Below are 19,311 nucleotides of genomic sequence, written 5' to 3' on the forward strand. Positions count from 1 at the left end.
TGATTCATGTTTCCAGACATGCAGGGGTGTTTTCACTTCCAGAACCCTGTAGCCTCTTTTCTTTTTGTCTTTTTGAGACAGGGTCTCGCTATGCAGTTCAGGCTGACCTTGAGCTCACCTTGTAGCTGGGGTTGGTCTTGAACTCAAAAGGATCCTCCTGCCTCAGCCTCCCCAGTGTTGGGATTATAGGCATGCGCCACCACACCAGGACTCACTTTTTAATGTCAGTGTGTAAAAGTCAATGTGAACCAATTTTCTTTCCCATGAAAGAATGAGAGAAGTTGGGCCAGGAATACAGCTCACTGGAACAGCGTCTGCCTGTTAAGGGAAAGGTTCTGAGTTCGATTCCTGGTACAAAGAAAAAAAAATACAAAGTTCACATCGAACGCTCTTCTGTTCAAGATTTCTTGAAAGACCAAGAGTCAGGAGTGGAATGAGTGAGGGCAGGTAAGTTTCTGGGCCAAACCACGTAACTACCATTTTCACTTTAGATCTGAGGACATCAGGACCCATCCCCCCCACACACAACTACTGTGAGAATGACTGTTCATTTTCCTAAAAAAAAGACTTGTCGTTTCAGAAGTTTCAGCTCTACAGACAGTGCGAGTACAAAACTCGCGCAACCCCAGGCCGATTCCTCCATTAACAGTGTATATTAGTGTGGTCCGCGCTGATCCATTCATTTTCTACGCTCCCGACTTCCCTCGGGGCTCCTCGGGGATTCTTTCCCATCTGTCCAAGCATCTTTGGACTCTTAACGGCTTCAGATTTTAGCTTTTCATGACCTGGACGGTTTTGAACGCTGGTCAGGGACTTCGTAGGAAGGCCCTCCGCTGCGAGAGCTCGGTTCCGGCTGCACTGAGGCTCGTGGGGAGCCGGACGGCCAAGCGTTTTCACCGCGCCCTTTCCGGGGCGGACTCTCAGCACGACTTCCCGCTGTGCTGTGGCCTTGATCAGCAGGCTGGGGTGTCCTCGCGCCCCTTCCTCCCCATACACTACTCTGGAAGGAGCTCAGACGAGCTGAGTTCAGCGCTGGGCTCCACTTCCTGAAGGCGGAGCACCTACCTACAGAAAGTCTGGAGTTGCACTGCAGACTGAGATCTTCTAGTCACTCACATATATCAAGTAGACTCAGGGATATTTCACAGTTGGGGTTGTAGCCCAGCTTTCTTTTGTCGCTTTGACATGTGACATAGCTCTAGCCACGTCACTTTCTACATTGTAAGAAATTCCAGGCATAGTTTCCCACTCCATGTCCACAGCCATTTCTCCGAAGAGCCCCAGTTCCCTTGACTGAAGGATATCAGAAGCCAAGATAGAGGGTTACTACTGGAAGACGTCCACTTTTATTAGGGGACCGGGTGGGCGGTGTTAACACCCGCTCAGCATGTGCAACCCCTAGCACTGGAAAAAAAACAATTTTTAACAATTTTTTAAAAAACGTTAAACTCATACCTGAGAATAAAATCCCCAAACACACATGCGAGTTTAGTGTTTTCACTGAATGGCACGAGTGGGTCAGTGCAGTATGGGAGATGGCCAGAAAAATGTGGTCGGGAACCATCCATGCCTCCTTTCGCTTGTATTTCAAAGCCAAATCCGTGGGTTTGGGAGGGGGCGTTGGTGCTGAGGCTTGAACCCAGGGCTTTCACGCTGAGCTCGATCTCTGGCCCCCTTTCTTATTTTGAGGCAGGCTCTCACTGAGTGGGTAAATCCCCAGCCTGGCGTCTTCCTGTTCAGCCTGCCCGAAAGGGAAGCGTTCTATGCGGTTTGTCTAAGAACACCTGAGAACTGGTTTTTCATTAACCGGTTCAGCTTTGGGAATGGAATTTGTAACCCCTCCTTGCTATGGCAGGTAAAGAAAAAAAAGGCACAACAGGACTCTTTTAGGCACTTTTTATTTTCCAAAAAAAATTGTCATTAATATATAAACATCTCATTCTCTCAAAAAATTCTACAACTATACAGCTGTTTGCTCCATTATTTGCATAGGAAATGACCACAATACAAAAATAAGAGGGAAAAAGAAGCAAAACAGCAACCAATTTATGCTTTTTATGTAGGTATGTTTCCACGTATAAACATTTTAAGCCTCTTACAAAATTATTTACACCATTTGTCACCTATTTACACATTTTAGAGCAACTTTTCTAACAAACGAAACTATAATTTATCAAGTTATGAAAATTGTTTTCTAAAAAAAAAAAAACTTGCTATATTACCACAAAATAAATAAAGATAAACAATATTTTAAAAACAAAATTAAATTTTCATTTCAATTAAGACCCCTGTTTGGCATTTTGCTTATTACCCTGCCCTTTGGTTAACAGCGTCAGCATCACTTCGCTAGTTTCTATTGCATATATGGAGCTCTCGCCCCCTCGGGTTCCCACACACCATCGATACTTAGAGCAGACACTGAGTCCGTATTAACACTAGTTTAACTGCACTGCACTGTAATTTAGGTCAAATTACTGTGTCTCGCTGTATTTTACATGCAAAATCCGCATAAGCGGTCATTTAACCAGCAGTACTGCAGAAGTGAACATCTCAGGCTACGAAAACTGCGTAAGTTCAGCATTGTCATATGTGAAACTACCTAAGTCCTTCCTTACACAAATGATACCGTGTAGCTTATTTTAAGAGGTTTCGCTTTTGTATAGTGTAACCATTTTTTAAGCTCTTCAGTTTACAATTCATATAAAACTCTTGTATTTAAAATAATCCTATTTTAATCAGTGCATGAAATTTGCCTTTTAAAGTTCATTTGAGTGATTATTCCTCCCCCCTAAAAGAAATGAATTTGGTAATGTTGAGAGGTATCTCACCACAAATCCTAACTGTAAATGTAGTCATGGTTATTCTCAAAAGCAGTATGATTCCCCCCACCCCCGTCCAAAAGAATCCTTAAAATCTTCTAATAAACCTATAAAGCTGATTTGCATATTTACAAAATTTCAATTAGCAAATATAGGCAACTCATATATATTTAAAAAAGAAAAAACACGTTTGTTCAATGGCTATTTGAGAATTGCCGGGTACGCTGGGTACCTAAGGAACTGTATTACCTCCTTTCACAAAACCTCTGCCACGGCAAGGCAAAGCCGCCGGCGCTAACCCTCGCGGCTCCCGGCGCCCTCCGGTCCCCGGCTCCCGCGTGCCGATGCGGCCGCGGCACGATGACACCTGCTGGGTGGAGGGAAACCACGACACGACAGCAAGCATTCCAGATTCTTAAAAGGACCAGACACTTTGGTATGGATACAATGTATTCCCTGTTTTCTCACATATACAAAATATACATTTCCAGTTCTTGCGTCTTCTCCAGGAGGGAGCGGCGGGCGGCGGCGGCGCTCAGTTCTGGTGCCTCTTCATGTGCAGCGCCAGGTGGTCGGAGCGCGAGAAGCTGCGGTTGCACACGGCGCACTGGAAGGGCTTGGCGCCCGTGTGCTTGCGGTAGTGGCGCGTGAGCTCGTCCGAGCGCGCGAAGCGCCAGTCGCAGCCTTCCCACGTGCACTTGTAGGGCTTCTCTCCTGTGAGGAGCAACACACGGGTGAGGCGGCCTGCTACACACGGCTCTCGCACACACATTCACACCCGCTTTCATGCACTGAACAAAACAGAACATTTTAAAGCTGAATGGCTTCTTCCCGAAGCGGGAGGTAAATAAGGGAGACGCGCCTCTCTCTCGGGGGTCCAGGCTCACCCTGACCTTGCTATGTCCTCTTGTCCCTCAGGCCGGACACAACCTTGCAGCAACGCTCCGGCCCCAGCCTCTAAGTGCTGGGTTACAGGCACGCATTGCCATGCCTGGCTTAAAACTGAATGCTTTTAAAGCTTTGTGCATTTGATATTTAATAAATCCTTTAACCACAAAGTCTAGTGCTGCAAAGTTCACAATGGTAAAGAGGCAGGAAATAAAACAACCAGGACAAATCTATTTGCTGGTATATGCATTTAGTTTGTTGCATGCCCATAATCCCAGCACTACGGAGAGCTGAGGCAGGAGGATCTCATGCGTGAGGAGTTCCATCTGGGTAACTTCACAACTGAGCAAGACCCCATTCTCAAAACATAAGAAAAGCACTGGGGAAATAGCTCAGCGCAAAGGCCCTGAATTCAATCCTAGTACTAGCAAAAAAAAAAAAAAAGGGGGGGAGGAGATAAATTTGCATATTAAGAATAGGTAGGCATATAGGTCAGTTTTTATGTGACACTTTTCTCTGGATTCCTTTCAAAAATGCTTGCTTCTGAAAGAAGCCCAGAGAAGCTTTCTTCCCCAATGAAATTCAGTCTGTCTGCTCAAGTAAGTAACATCATACTTAGGGAGCCACAGGGTTGCTGAATCCGAACCGTGAGGGACAGGGTCCACACGGCTAAGGTCCCCACAGCTTGTGGACTGTGGAGCCTCACAGTCCACACCTGCACCACGGCTCCCACTCGGTTCTCAGGAGACCCCTCTCCCCTCCTACAAAACACACCAAGTTCCTTCTCCATCTTCTCTCCTGCCTGTGACCTAGGGACATTCTCCTTCTCACAACAGACTCTAAGCAGCAATGGAAACCAAAACACTCAGACCTAACTTTTTTTTGAGACAGGGTCTCCTGTGCAGTTCAGGCTGCCCTTGAACTCATTCTGTAGCCCAGGCTGGGCTCGAACCTGCAATGAACCTCATGCCTCAGTCTCCCAAAGAGTGCTGGGATTACAGGCATGCGCCACCACGCCCAGCTCAAAGATAAATTTTAACGTGAGAGATAAATCACTTTTCTTACAGTTACATAACTGTTCAAACATTTTATTATCAGGAATAAAAGTGGCTATCGTTGTACATATAATTCAAATAGAAGAAACAATTTTGTACAAAATCGTCTGGTTTTGTTCCTCGTGGAAATAAATTAAAGAAACAAATATATTGGTTAAGTACTATCAGTTAATGGAAAAAGGCTATTTCTGGTGTCTGAAGCAGGGAAAAAAACCTCCCAGAGCCCCAATTTTAATAGAAGTCATTCTGGTTTGTTTTTTTTTTAACTTTAATAATTAAATAGCAGAACTGTATTTTCAGAGTTTATTTAAGAAACAAGGGACACTAGACTCTTTTTGTTCACTATTTTTATTGGCTATGAAGCAATAAACTGCACCAGTATTTTTTAAAGTTTACTCTACTGATTGGGTGAAATACAGTAGCCATTAAAGTTCCTGAAACCTTTGGTGCCTTTGCTCCCGATTTATGCACATCTATAGGTTCGTCAGCCAAGAATGCTGCCAGTGTCTACAGCCGTGGCCGCTGGGGCCAAGTCTTTCGATAAAAGCAGAGACGGCTTTCCCCACTCGGGCAGCTTCTATGGGACTTGTTCAAGTGTCAACATTGTGCCAGTAAAACACGGAGGAGGAAGCTGGTACCCAATTTCTGGCCAAACAGCAGACTTAAGCCTTTCTTCCTCGGCCAAAAACACTATGCACAGTACTTCTGGGAAACCAAACTGACTTCCTTCAAGTTATATTTCAACAGGACAGAGCTTTCAAAAGTTTAATTGGATTTTTACAGAATCTCTTTCCAATACCACCAATTTAAAATATTTAGTTAAGCTCTTTCAACATCGGCTGTATTTTTAAGTTCTCATGTTGTTAATGCGAAACTTTCCAAAGGCAAGAGAAAAAAAAGTGACAAATCTGTACAGCATGGAAAACCTTCGGCCTTACCTCAGATAAGTATGCATTTTCTTATTCAACTTGAAAAGTATAGAAATAGTTTGCTGATAATTCCTAATCTTAGAAAAAAGTGTCCAAGTTAAACACTCCTGCTGATAAGCCACTAACATTTCATGCAGATGCTTAACCAGCAAAGGACAAGCCCCCACCCGGGCCACACTGCAGGGCCAGGCCCTTCTCCCCCAGTGGCTCAATCCTCGCACAAGAGAGGGCGGGGAGCAGACCGGACAGAGTTCTGCAGCAGGATCCTGCTGGCCAATTGGCAAGCTCTCACTTGCTCTGAATGACAGGAAGAACATACAGATACTGTTCAAATGTATTTAGATTCTAAGTCACTTGTGTGGGATAAATAATAACAGCTCCCCAGCTCACAACACCCCGTCAGCAGCCATTAAGGTTCCTGATCCTGAAGCCGCGGGCGGCCTGGCAGAGCAGCCCCTCAGCCCTAGGACTATACAGTGAGTGTCCTTGCTCCCAGACCAAGGGATTTTCAGTGCAGCAGCAATGTTTGTACTTAAATTAAAATATCTTTCTTGCTGTGATGAACAGAAAAAAATGACTTCGGGAACCTGCCACAATGCAACGGGAAGTTTCTCTGCTCTGCTGAACACAATGAACAGACTCAGGGCAAGACCTTTCTCTAGAACATTCTACATGCAGCCTTCTAACACGAGGAAAGTCAAAGAAGTACTGCTTTTAAAATAGTTATGGGAAGTCACTTTTTAGAACTTATTACATGAAATCTGCACATCGGCTTCCTGATGACCAAAAGACAACTGAGTCAATTACATTTGGTAAAGACAGAAGCTAAAAACCAACAGAAGCTGGGCACATGCCTGTAATCCCAGCACTCAGGAGGATGGCTGTGAGTTCAAGCCCGCCTGAACTACAGAGTGAGACTCTGTCTCAAAAAGAAAAAATAAATACATACCATCATCAGAAGCAAAGCCAGGGTTTTTTTTTTTTTTTTTTTTTTTGCCTTTTTGAGACAGGGTCTCGCTATGCAGTTCAGGCTGGCCTCGAGCTCACTTTGTAGCCCAGGCTGGCCTGGAACTCACAACGACCCTCCTGCCTCAGCCTCCCAAGTGCTGGGAAGAGCCAGGGTTTATTAAAGATGGTACAGCCTATATACTATACACTGCAGAACAAGACTTGTTCTCTGACCTCAAAGAACTTAAGTATAATAGTAACAGGTTTGTTCCCCACCATGACAGACTCATAGAATCTAATATATCAAATTCCTTCTAACAATAACCAAAAGGGAAAAAAATAAAGAACACTAAAAAATTCATGGGAAAATATCTAGGTATCTGAGGAAAGTGAACAAGTGAGATGATTTAGCTCACTAATTCATACTTTCCTGTATGTGTGCTAGTAACTTTCCATTTGAACAATTTCATTAGCGTACACTGAACAGATCTCCCACATTTGGACAGAGAAAGGCCTATCACAGAGCAGTGGGGCCAACTGTGTGAAGGTGCTTGCCCACAATCCCAGGCCTGGAGGGAGGTTGAGGTAGGAGTCCAGCCTGGGCAAACTTAATAGGAGACACCCTGTCTCAAAAAATAAAGGGTTAGGGAGGTGGGTTCAATTCCCAGTACCACTGCAACTAAAAGACATTTGCAAATGACTAATATTTACTAGACAACGTAATTGTAATGGGCCCGTTTTGAGGGACCTAATTAAACGGATAAGAGTGGATATGATGATTTACTAAGAAAATTCCCTCTTGCAAAAAATCGGGAAATTTATCACTTCAATGATACCAGGACATCAGTTTATTACTTGCTTCAAAACCCAAAATATCAGCCAGGTATGGTGGCACATGCCCATAACCCCACCATTTGAGAGGCTGAGGCAGGAGGCCAGGCTAGGCTATGCAGTCAATTTAAAACCAGCCTGAACTGCAAACTGAGACTGTGTCTCAAAAATAAGGCCGGGCCTGGTGGGACATACCTGTGGATCTCAGCACTCAGGAGGCTGAAGCAGGAGGATTGCTGAGTTCAAGACCAGCCTGGATGACATAGTGAATATTCAGGACCAGCCTGAACTACATAGCAAGACCCAATCTCAAAAACCCCAAAAATAAAAAGACCCCAGAAATCCAATTCATTTTCTCTTCTAGAAATCTATGACCAACTAAGATCATTCTACTTTCTCTGGATCCTAGACACTTAAATTTACTTTGAACTAGTCTATGGGGTGGCGCAGTGGTAGAGCACGGAGTTTAGGATTTTAAAAACTGGGCGTGGTGGTGAACACCCATAATCCCAAAGCTCAGGAAGGGTGAGGCTCCATAGCAGGGAGTTCAAGGCCTACAAAAAAGTAAGGACCTTGCCTCAAAACACACGAACAAAAAAAAGCACCTACTTTAAAAATGGGTGTGGGAGCACACGCCTATAATCCCAGCACTTGGGAGGCTGAGGCAGGACTGAGGCTGTCCTGGGCTACCTAGTAAGTTCAAGGACAGACTGAACTTCAGAGACCCTGTTTAAAAAAAAAGAAGGGCCAGGGATATAGCTCTGTGGCACACAGCCTGCCTGGCAAGTGCAAGGTCCTGAGTTAGAAACCTAGTACCAAAAAAAAAAAAAAAAAAAGAAAGAGAAAACCACCTATTTAGAGCCCCGCCCCTGATTTTCATCCGCACCTATACCACTTCACGAAGCCTTCCAACAGCTGCTTTTGCCTTAGATCATGGCAGACACCTTCCAGCCCTGCTGTGCACTTGCCCTGCCGCCTTGCCTCTCTAAAACAATCGTGTCTGGCCAAAGTCAAAATGGTTTTCATCATGAAAAGGAGGGTTTTTCTCTATTTTTCTAGAGAAGCAGAGAAAAGGCACGCTTTTCCCCATCCAGGACCATCAAGGAAGGGTGATATGCCTACAGGTACATCCATAGGTAGAACCAAGCTTTAGGCTTCTTCAAAAGAAAACATTAAGAAATCACATAGTGATTGAAAAAAAAAAAAAAAAAAAGGACTACACAAATGCTTTAGAGAACTTGACTAAGCCAAGAAGCCCCAAGCTCACAGGTCTGGGGTCGGAGCCGCCCGAAGCGGGGTGGGAGGCAGCAGGCACAGCCCAGGACGTCTCAGCAGGCCAGCGTTCAGGAAACCAAACACCAGCGCTTGAGGATCCTCACAACACCGCCTCAGACGCACTTTCTATGTAACAAGAGCCCAAGTGAACTTAAAAAGCAAAATGTCGAAATCCTTTCACCTTCTCTTTGTTTAACCAGAATATACAAGTTCTATGCTTGCTTTATTTCCCCTAGCAGTGGATGAGCTCTAGGTAGGTAGCTTTTCCTTCCACTTGCACGTACCCTCCTCCTGTTCCCCTGAGGAGTTGCCCTCTCTAAAGCAGCGGGAAGAATCTATTCCTCCGCTTGTGCTGTAGGTGTTTTTTGGTGAAAGTTACCGCCTGGGCACTCCTAAAACAGTAACTAAAGGCACTGTCAGACACCCTGGAATACACATACAGGCTGGCGGGACCGGAAGGCTGTGCTACCCAGATCCTTGTACCCAAGCAGGCCAGTACTAACCTTTCGCCAGAAAGGATGTAGGTCATCAAGGGCACTCTTATACTCTATAGAACTAAAGATACCTGCCAAGCTACAGTCCTTGGGTGGTTAAATTATTACGTTAAAAACACATTCCTTTGACATCACAGCTGATTGTTTCTATCTCCATTTCAGCAGCTCTGCTTCACCTACTTACGTATGAACTATCTTCTCCCACTAGTTTAAAAACAAAAGGGTTAGAAGAGACTTGGATTCTCCATAAAAATCAGTCAAAAAATGCTTGCTGAATCAAATTATACTTAACCTTTGATAAGCTTTATCATCTCAAAACCATGTTTGATCAATTTCCTATGTAAATGTTTTTCAGATGAAAGAACAGGTCCCAGAAGCAAAGTTTAATCTTCCCAGTGAGTCATTAAAAAGAAATTGTTTCTAAGCTTTCAAGCTCACAAATACCTTTCCTGGGGTCTGAACAAGCAAGTCTCCTAAGCTACTTTTTAACTTTTTTTTTAATGAGCCTGACACTGCTGATATAGAAAATAAATTTCAAACTTGCATGTGAAAATATATTGAAAAGTAATTTTTAGAAACATTAAGTAGTCACACCTTATATAATAAGTGCTATGTGATACATTTTCTTGAATAGCTTTTTGTGTGTGTATGTGTGTGTGTGTGTGTGCGTGTTTGAGACAGCAACTTGCTGTGTAGTTCAGGCTGGCCATGAACTCCCTAGGCAACCCTGGCTAGCCTTGAACTAGAGAATGGGAACCCTCCTGTCTCAGCTTCCCTCCAGTCCTGGGATTACAGGCATGTAACACAGAGCCCAGGAGCCCAGGACCCAGCCTCCGTAGTTTTTATTTATTTATTTTTTGGTACCAGGAATCAAACTCTGGGCCTTGAGCTTGCCAGGCAGGTGCTTATGCCACTGAGCTATATCCCCAGCCCTCCGTAGTTTTTAAATAGATTCAAGTTGGGCATGGTAGCACACTTCCAGTACTAGGGAGGCTGAGGCAGGAGGATATTGCAAGTTCAAAACCACCCAAGCCAGCCTGAACTACATAGTGGCACCCTGTCTCAAAAGGACAAAGACAAAATAAACTCAAATTTACTAAATCTACCCTGCAAAATCTTTTCTCTGCATTATCTCTTCCTATAAAACAGGTTATATACAGAACAAATATTCAATCTCCATCTATGAAGGCCTGAAATGAAATCCTTCCTATAGTTTTTAAAAAGCTTTTTCACTCCTTTTCCATAGTTCCAAAAAAAAAAAAAAAAGGCAGTAACTTGTGTTCAGAACATTTCAAGTATTTCCTTCTGTGGACAATTGCTTGTAATAAAAATCATTGTCAACATAATTTTTAAACCAAAATCTAAGAAACTTATCCAGGGCCTTCCCTGAGCTATACAACCCCAATCCTTTATTTTGAGACAGGGTCTTGGTTAGTAAATTTGCAGAAGCTGGGCTTGTACTTGGGTCCTTCCTGCCTCAGCTATCAGGCCTTTCAGCTCCCCAGAGTGCTGGGATTATACATGTGTACCAACACACCTGCCTAAGGATTCGGTATCCAATTGGAAAATAAAATTTAAGTAGAGCCGGGCAGTGGTGGTGCATGCCTGTAATCCCAGCACTCAGGAGGCTGAGGTAGGAGGATCACCAAGTTTCAGGCCGGCCTGGGCTAGAGTGAGATTCTGGCTCAAAAAGACAAAAAAAAAAAAATTTAAGTAGAGATTATTCACTTTAAAGTATATACACTGCCAGGCATGGTGGCACACACCTGTAATCCTAGCATTCAGGAGGCTGAGGCAGGAGGATCACTGAGTTGAAGGCCAGCCTGAACTGCATAGTAGAACCCTGTCTCAAAAAGAATATACAGTAATACCTTACTTATGTCATAGAGAAAGTATACATAAGGGAGAATGTAGAAATTCACCCTTTTTAAAATAAGACTTAGGCTAAAAATCCTTCCCAAAACTTAATATGGAGTTCTTTCTTAAACAGAGCATCTTGAATAGAATGGTTTCCTCAAAAAAGTCTACTTTGCATGCCTACGATATTTCTGTTTGCACTTGAGTGTTTCAAGCTGTCAACCTCTGATCCTCAGGATAGAGCACCTGGGGCCCCAGTCTGAGGGTTACTTGAGCCAAGTGTATGTGCTGCTCAGACTTTTCTTTGTGGAACTGCTACTTTCCGCCTGTTCCACAAAGCTGGGGCTGAAAAATGATGTGTGAATCTTCACTACAAAACGAAGGAAAGCCGGGCGTGGTGGCACACGCTTGTAATCCCAGCATTTGGGAGACTGAGGCAGGAGGATCACTGCGAGTTCGAGACCAGCCTGGGCTACATACAAAGTGAGTTCAAAGCCAGCCTGAACTGCATAGTGAGACCCTGTCTCAAAAAGACAAAAAAAAAAAAAAAAAAGATTCTTACAAACTGAAGGAAAATGGGCTGTTTGTCACTTTGTGGTACAGCTCCTGCCCAGCACACCTGAGACCACGGGTTCAATTCCTAGTAAGAGAGGAGGGGAGACTGCAAGGCCTGCATGCACAAAACCTATAAGCTGTTTGCATAAAATACTACGCCAGTCATGTTGATTCACAAGGGCAGAATGATTATGAATCTTTTTTCAGCATGCACTAGGGCCATTTCAGAATAGCAATGGCTATAACCCTAACGTACAATAACAATTTCTACAGAATGCTCACTAAAATGCTGCTTGAAAGTATGTATTTTTTTTACGCTTCCCAACCAGATTTCCTTGGTACATTTTAGGTACGTATAATGGTCATATTTAAAGAGAACTTATACCTGTACATGATGTAACTTGTTTTTTCCCACTCCACTCCCCTCCCTCCAACCCCTCCTCCCTTCCCCATTTACTAAAAGTACGTTTTGATTTCAAAGTATATCACGTATTGATGCTGTTGTTGAGAAGCAGATGTAACTACAAAACTATTTCTAAGGAGAACCATGGTAACCATGTATACACACATGTGTCACAAAGCACCGAAACATCAGCCCCATAAAGGGGCCTGTAAGTAAGCCGTGTCTCCTATATGGACATACAAGGATGAAATTTTATTCCCTGGAATAGAGGCAAATTATGTTCCAGGCATTCTGCCTGCCCATACGAAAAAGGCAGAACTTTGGGTTATGTGGGTATGCTTTGAAAGAAACTAAAGTGTATGAACTCAGAAAATTTGAATGCCATGATACTTGTGATTTAAGAAACTGATCCCAAATTTAAAAACAAAACCCAGGCCAGGTGTGGAGGTGCCCACCTGTAATCCCAGCACTAGGGAGGCTGAGGAAGGAGAAGCAGGAGTCTAAGGCCAGCCAGCCTGAGCTACACATCAAAACCCTGTCTCTATAAAAAAAAAGTTCTGCTTTGGAAAGACTGTTTGCTTAGGTTCAATTTGAAACCTAAATATGGTTAAGAATCTTTTACAATGTAAAATCCAGAATAAGTAATTAAACAGAATTCAGATGTAGGTTACTTGAATTGCTTAAATCATTTTTCAAACATACAGTAAAACTTGACATTTTAAAGCAATTACAATTATTTACCAAAGAAATGCTAGGGTGCTTCACATTCTGCCTGCAAAACTGCAATCATTTAAAGAATATCTTTTGTCATCAAATACAAGATCAACACTGTCGTACAGTTTTTAAAGTTCTTTAATAAATTGTCCATGTGGGAAGAAAGGGGATAAAAAGAAACAAAACAAGCTATTAAGTGAAAGAAGTTATTTAGAAAAACTGTCTCATCTACCTAAGGCTTTATAAAGGCAGAGCGGGGGGCAAAAAGTACAAGCCCTTTTTCAGGCTTCAGACGCATTCCCTGAAAACCTGGGGAGGGGGGAGAAGGCAATGAGGGAGCGCAGGCAATTTTAAAAGGTATTGTCTAGAAACCAGAAATGAAGAGAAAACATCCTCAATGCTCTATGATTACCCAAGAACGGGTTTAACCAGATGAGCGAGTCCAGTACAAACCCTCCCCGGGCGTTTTGAAAGACTATCAAACAAAACTTTATTAAACCAGATTATACGGTCTCACCCATTAGATGTTGGGGGCCACAATGTTTATGATGGGTGAAAAAGTTGATGCCGGGGATTCACTAGGCCTACGTCCTCTTTCGTTTTTTTTTATTAGCTAATGCAAGCATTGTTCAGACAGCCCCCTATTAAATTTCTCTGCCAGCAGGTCAAGTTCCAGAATCCTAGGTACAAGCGTTCAGAGCACTAACCCTTGACAAGGGTTGAAAGGCTACTTAGATATGGCCTGACTACAACCCTGCAATAAGCAGTTGATTAACATCGTTCTATGCGATTGTGCTCTTCTTTTATTAGCAGACTTTACCCCTTGAAAATGTGCTCCCCCTCCTTCCTAGCTCCAGTTTCAAGGACTTCCAAGAGAAACACAGTTCAAGTTTTCTAAGCCATTTCCACCTCCCTGTAACCAAAACTTCAGGCAGAACAGACACTCATTTTCAATCTCCTTAATACAACATACGGCCTGTGAGAGTATTTTAGCATTTCTAGATGGAATATTTCCCTGGCACTCGTCATTTGTATTTTGAAAACTTCAGGTCGAATTTTATTCTATGATTTCATTCTTCCATGGGTGCCTCACGGAAAACAATTTCTGCCTTGGGTTCCTACGTAGGATCTTTCCTTTCATATGATCAATTTGTCTACATCTAACAAGCTCAGGCCAAAACCCGCTCACTTTATAGATAAATGCAGGGGAAAACTTTTCTTTAACAAGCAGTTTCTCAAAATGCCCTGCACCTATCACACTGTGCCAAGCAATGCCATTCGGGTTTTAACAGCAGTGTTTATCACTGGGATATCAAGCAGTATTTCCTAACAGGCACACACAAGGCATCTGCAGCTGTATTCCCCATATTCCTCTCGGAGCTCTATCTCAGTCAGCACTGACCTTTGTTCAAAGGCTTTTACTTTTTAATGTAGCAGTTAGAGATAACTACTTCATTTATCAAAACTCAATTTCCATAGTAACATCTAGCCTGGGGAGATTCAAGTCCTCACACTAATCCAACAACCCATTCAAAGGAACTGTTGAATACTTTGGTTACCATAGCAATGATGGAATAATACTTTTGCTAGGTCATTGCTGTTGTTAGCAAACTTATTCTTTGAACTTTAGGTAAGGCTATATTTACTGAGGAAAAAAGGACAATCACTTTCTATAAGGTCTTCCCCTTAGGGCTATTTTTTAAAGAAAATTACAAATAGTAACATTCTATATATTTGAAAATATTATGGGTATGTGGTTACCTTTTAAATAAGGTGTGCTACCTAGTTGCATCTTAAAATGGGTTCTAGAAATTTTAAAATTAAAAAGCTTCCAGAAGTGACTGCTATGGATTTAACAAAAACAAGTAGTTCTACAATTAAGGAGGCTAAATTTAAAAGTATGTTTTAATTGAGGATGAAATATAAACAAGATTAAGCCTCTCAAACAGATCAAATATAGGCTGGGATAGAACTTTTAAACCATAACCTATTCTTCACCACCTGATTGTAGTGTTCCTCAATTTTAGGACTTTTGTTCATCTAGCGCAGAAAACATATCAAACACAAGTGTTTTAAACAGGGAAACTACAGAGAAAGTATTAGGCAGTTATGCTGTACATGCTAAATGTAAAAGTTTTTAGTGTTTAAAATGGCTTTTTGGAAGCAAAATCATTTGCTACAGGAGAAATTTTCTTTTAAGACATGAACAGCATCACCATGAAAGGTTTTAAAAAGCCCCATTAGTAAACATTGTTGTTTACGTTTTTGGGTAATTGATTCATTGTGAGGTGACAGGACAAGACCTCTGTAAGTAGGCCCTGGCCTTCCTGGAATCAGACTTTCTCGTGGAGTTGCATTTTGAGCCAAGCCAGTGCTGAAAAGGTAGGCCATTAAAAATAAAAGTTGACAGAAGAAAGAAGAGATCAAACATGTGCTGGCTTTTAAAAGGATGAATACCACTTATAGTATTTACACAACTCAAAGAGTTAAGAAAATTACATACCAGTATGAGTCCTCAGGTGAGCTTTTAAATGAGAAGACTTTGTATAAACTTTTGTGCAACCTAAAATGAAGCAGAGGAAGAAGGACGTGTCATTGAGATTCTTTTGAAATCTTTACATTTGATGATTCAGTGTTTAAAATCTGGCTTTACAGAAGAAATCTCATGCTAGCTGGAATATTTGAAGCTTCAGTCTTAAAAATCTGAAGGCACTCCTGCCCATTATCTGATTAAAGGCATAAAGTGATTTGTCAAGAATCACTTAGTAGGAAAGAACACGGGTAACCGAGCCAAGCACCAAATGGAGAATCTGTACTTTTATTCCAGTAAGTTCTTTTTTATTAGGAATATATATTTCCATTGATTTACAAGCTATCACTCTATATGGTTTTTTGGGGGGCTTTTGCTGTTTTTTTTTGAGACAGGATCTCGCTAGATAGTACAGGCTGGTCTTGAAATTGTGGCAATCCTGTTTCAGCCTCCTAAGCGCTGGGATTATACGTGTGCACCACCAAGCCTGGCAATGTTTTTAATTTTAATGGACGTAGAGCTGACGGTACTAGACCATTATCCCAGATGACTATAATTTTCTGTACATCTACATTTCTTGTTTTCATTTAGCCTGTCATGCCATACCAGGTACTACAGTCAATAAATTATGCCCTGCATTAACAATAAACTGGCTTACTAGCAATTGGGAGATATATTTGTTACTGTCATCAATTTATATTTTGGGTCACGTATCCGACGAACAAGCAATATGCTATCAGAACCATGATTAAATCTGTCCTGGGGGCAGTCTTATACCTATGGTACCAAAGGTCTCTTTCCCCAGCACTTCATTTAGAATTTAACACTGCAACTTCTTGAAGTAACTTACAGTAACTAAATGAAATTAAAATTTTCATTATCCAAGAGAAAACAGTCCACAGTAACCTTTCCCCAGAACGTTCTCACCATTTTTTTCAGTATCCAAAATAAGCAAAATACATGAAATGCTTCAGTACCTGCTGGCAAAGCATTGAAACACGGTATGTGAAGGACAAAAGTCAGTGATTTTTGTTTTCAACTGTCAGGTACAATTTTCCTGTGTGGTTAGGCTGAGGTTGAAAGAGGAGCACGCACACACGCTTGCACACACTCACACACATGCGCACACACACACGCAGAGTGAGGCTGTAACCCAGAAGGGACACATACCAGGATAATCGCAGTAGTGGATGCGGCGTTTCTCCAAATCCGGGTTACTCCTCCTGTTGTATCTGACAGGCTGGATGCTGGGTGAGTTCACTGGCAGGGTGGCAGGTAAATTGGGATTGTGGATGGCCAGCTTAGAAGCAATTGTAGCAGCGTAGGATGGAGGTGGGGTTAGGTTCTGGAGCATCTCTGCTTGTCTATCGGGACTTCCAGGCTCTGAGCTGGGTGGTGATGGGGGAAAGTAAGTGGCCTGCTGCTGGGGGAGAAACTGACTTGGCATCGTGTATGTGCAGGGGGGCAGGCCCTGGAAGGGCTTCACCGCGGTCTGCGGGACGGCGGCGGTGTGTGTGTTAAGGCCCGCCATGGCGGCCGACATGGAGACGTTAAGGGTGTCCATGACCGGCGTCTGGCTTGCAGAGGTGGGCATGTCTAGATCCGGTGTGTTCAGTAGCTGGTACAGGTGGCCCTGCTGGGGAGGGACAGACAGGTGAAGATCTGGTGTAGGAAGTTCTTGTTTGATGAAAATGTTGTTCACCTCTGGTGCTGCGGTCTGGTGTGAGCTGAATATACTGGTGAACTCGGGGAGGGCCTGGGTCGGGGCCGGAGGAGGAGGAGGAGGAGGAGGAGGAGGAGGAGGGGCGGTCGTTTCACTCTGGTGGCTGAAAATGGTAACAGGTTCTGTCTTGATGTGTGTTACGCACGGTCTCTGGGATTTGTAGAGGCCAGTTCTCAGGTGGGTGATGTCAGGCAGGAAGACGTTCATGTTGATGCTGTAGGGCAGCCCCTCGCTGTCGGTGAAAAACTGGTCTACCACTGAGGCACTGTCGCGTCTGTACTTCTTATGCTCTGGAATTATCGGAACTGGAGGAAGCTGGGGTGTCAGATACTTCTCCATTTCACATCTCGTCTGAAAAAGAGACACAAACATTCATGATCTACCTGACATCTCAGGAAGAACTAACTAAAAACTCCCCCAACAAGCCGTGTGTAAAATACTAAAGCAAACTCCAAGGTGTTACTTGTAAATACATAGTGTTTATTTTGTTAAGTGTGTAATTATTGGTTCACCAAAAGCCTATGAAAGTCTGCATAATTTGTCCTTGATAAAACTGCTCCCCAGATCAAACCAGGACAGAGGCAAATCGGAGGAAAAAGTGGCAAAATATATTCTTTCCTGATGCAATAATACAGTATCACCACTGTAACAAGCGCTCAAGTTTACAGTCACACTACAGTACTGAAGTATGGCCAAACTACCCCAATTCTGCTCAAATTTAACAAGCTTTTTTTTTTTCTTAATTTTTGAAACTGTATAAGCCTTTAAAAAGGTCTTTTGTTTGGTTTGGGGTTTTTTTTTTGCCTTGGCTAGATATTTCCAAAATAACTAATATAAAATATTCTCTGGCGATTTCAGTGACTTCTCTTGTTTGCAGTTCAGTGGAAACTTAAATATAATGTTTTGAGCAAAACACAGTCTCCACTGAACAAAAAAAAAAAACAAAAAACCAACGATTTCACATTCAACATTTGATCTAAATGTTGATTTAATCAGTAGATTCAGTAATTGGTTAATATGATAATGAAATGTTCCTATTCATATCCCTATCTAAAACAGATCTTTAATTACCTTAGGGAAAATCACTCCCTTGGTAGACTGGTGCTAAGAAGCCCGTGGGTGGGGAGAGGCTGCTGTATGGCTGGCAGTCACCAGCAAAACATTTATCACGTCCCTCTCAGGGCGCCCATGCTACATTCCCCCTTACTCTGTAAAAAGCCCCGTCATCCCTTTTCCTCTTGTGTCTCCTAGCAGAACACTGCCAAACTGAAACAACCAAACAGTTCTCTTAGGCGATTTCTCCGTTGAGGACCTAGCACAGCTTGCAACAAGCTGCCTCAATCTTTTTTTTTTTTTTTTAAAGCTATCTGGTCTCCTAGTATAACAGAGGCTTAATTTTTCTCCTAACTCTTAACATGGAAAGGGGAATTTGAAAAAGCAAAACAAAACCCCGCTCCATCACTATTAACACGGCGCTCTCATCAGCGAATACTCCCAAAGCGTTTCATCTGGGACCTCAAGCCATTCAGATCGTACGGTGTGGATGAGGACGGGATCTCCCGGATAGACACGATTTAAAAATACAAATTAACGCTGTAGTCCTGTGAGTCACAGCTCTGACAAACGCCACTGTCCTCCCAAGGCCCGGCGGGCACTAGCAGCCCTCCCGGGATAGGTGATGGACAGCGAATGCACAATACACCGAGGCGCTGCTAAACGGGGCCCCTTGAAATACACCCAACTAACCTCTTTCGCGCACCGCGCTCGCGCGGCGGTTAGTGGTTTCTGATTTTAGCTCTTCCAGCTGTTTGCATGTGGGTACGCTTCCAATTTTTTTTTTTTCCTTCCTTGGGACAGGCTAAAAGTCCCGGGAAGTTTTTTCTGGGCTATATGACTCCGTGCGTGGGCGAAAGAAACAGGCGGTTGCTCTAATTCGGCTGCCGGGCAAGTGGAGAAGCCAACTGCCAGCCCTCGGCGCGGCTGAGGACATTCACGCGCACCCGGGAAAACAACACCTCGGCCTCTCTCCGTCTTTCTTTTCAGGGGAAAAGCAGGCGCCCCGATACACCCCGAGCGCTCCTAACCCACTCGTTTCCAGACGCGGCCCCGCCAGGCTTCTAAAGGGGCGCCGCGAGAATGCACCGCAAGCACCCTCTCCCCAGCACCCAACCCGCCCGGCCCCCGAGCCCGAGGCGACGAGGGAGCGGAGGGGACGCTGCCCCGGCCCTGGAGGGGCCAAGGGGCGCAGACCGCGCGCGAGGACCCCCCCCGCAGCGAGAGCGCAGGTCGC

At 43.5% G+C, this 19,311-nt stretch overlaps 1 protein-coding gene across 1 annotated transcript in view; it reads right to left on the reverse strand.

Annotated features, from left to right (window-relative positions):
• Positions 1-1,881: 1,881 nt before the first annotated feature.
• Positions 1,882-19,311, reverse strand: part of Klf5 (Kruppel-like factor 5 (intestinal)) — a 22,842-nt gene continuing 5,412 nt past the window's right edge. The window contains exons 2-4 of the mRNA XM_005374184.2: positions 16,469-17,372; positions 15,272-15,331; positions 1,882-3,533 (exon numbers count right to left, since the gene is read on the reverse strand). Coding sequence (XP_005374241.1) covers positions 3,355-3,533; positions 15,272-15,331; positions 16,469-17,360 — 1,131 coding nt within the window. The 5' untranslated portion in view covers positions 17,361-17,372 and the 3' untranslated portion in view covers positions 1,882-3,354. The remainder of the gene's footprint in view (positions 3,534-15,271; positions 15,332-16,468; positions 17,373-19,311) is intronic.

Source organism: Chinchilla lanigera, unplaced genomic scaffold (assembly GCF_000276665.1).
Source record: "Chinchilla lanigera isolate Chin_1 unplaced genomic scaffold, ChiLan1.0 scaffold00003, whole genome shotgun sequence".
NCBI classification, from domain to species: Eukaryota; Metazoa; Chordata; class Mammalia; order Rodentia; family Chinchillidae; genus Chinchilla; species Chinchilla lanigera.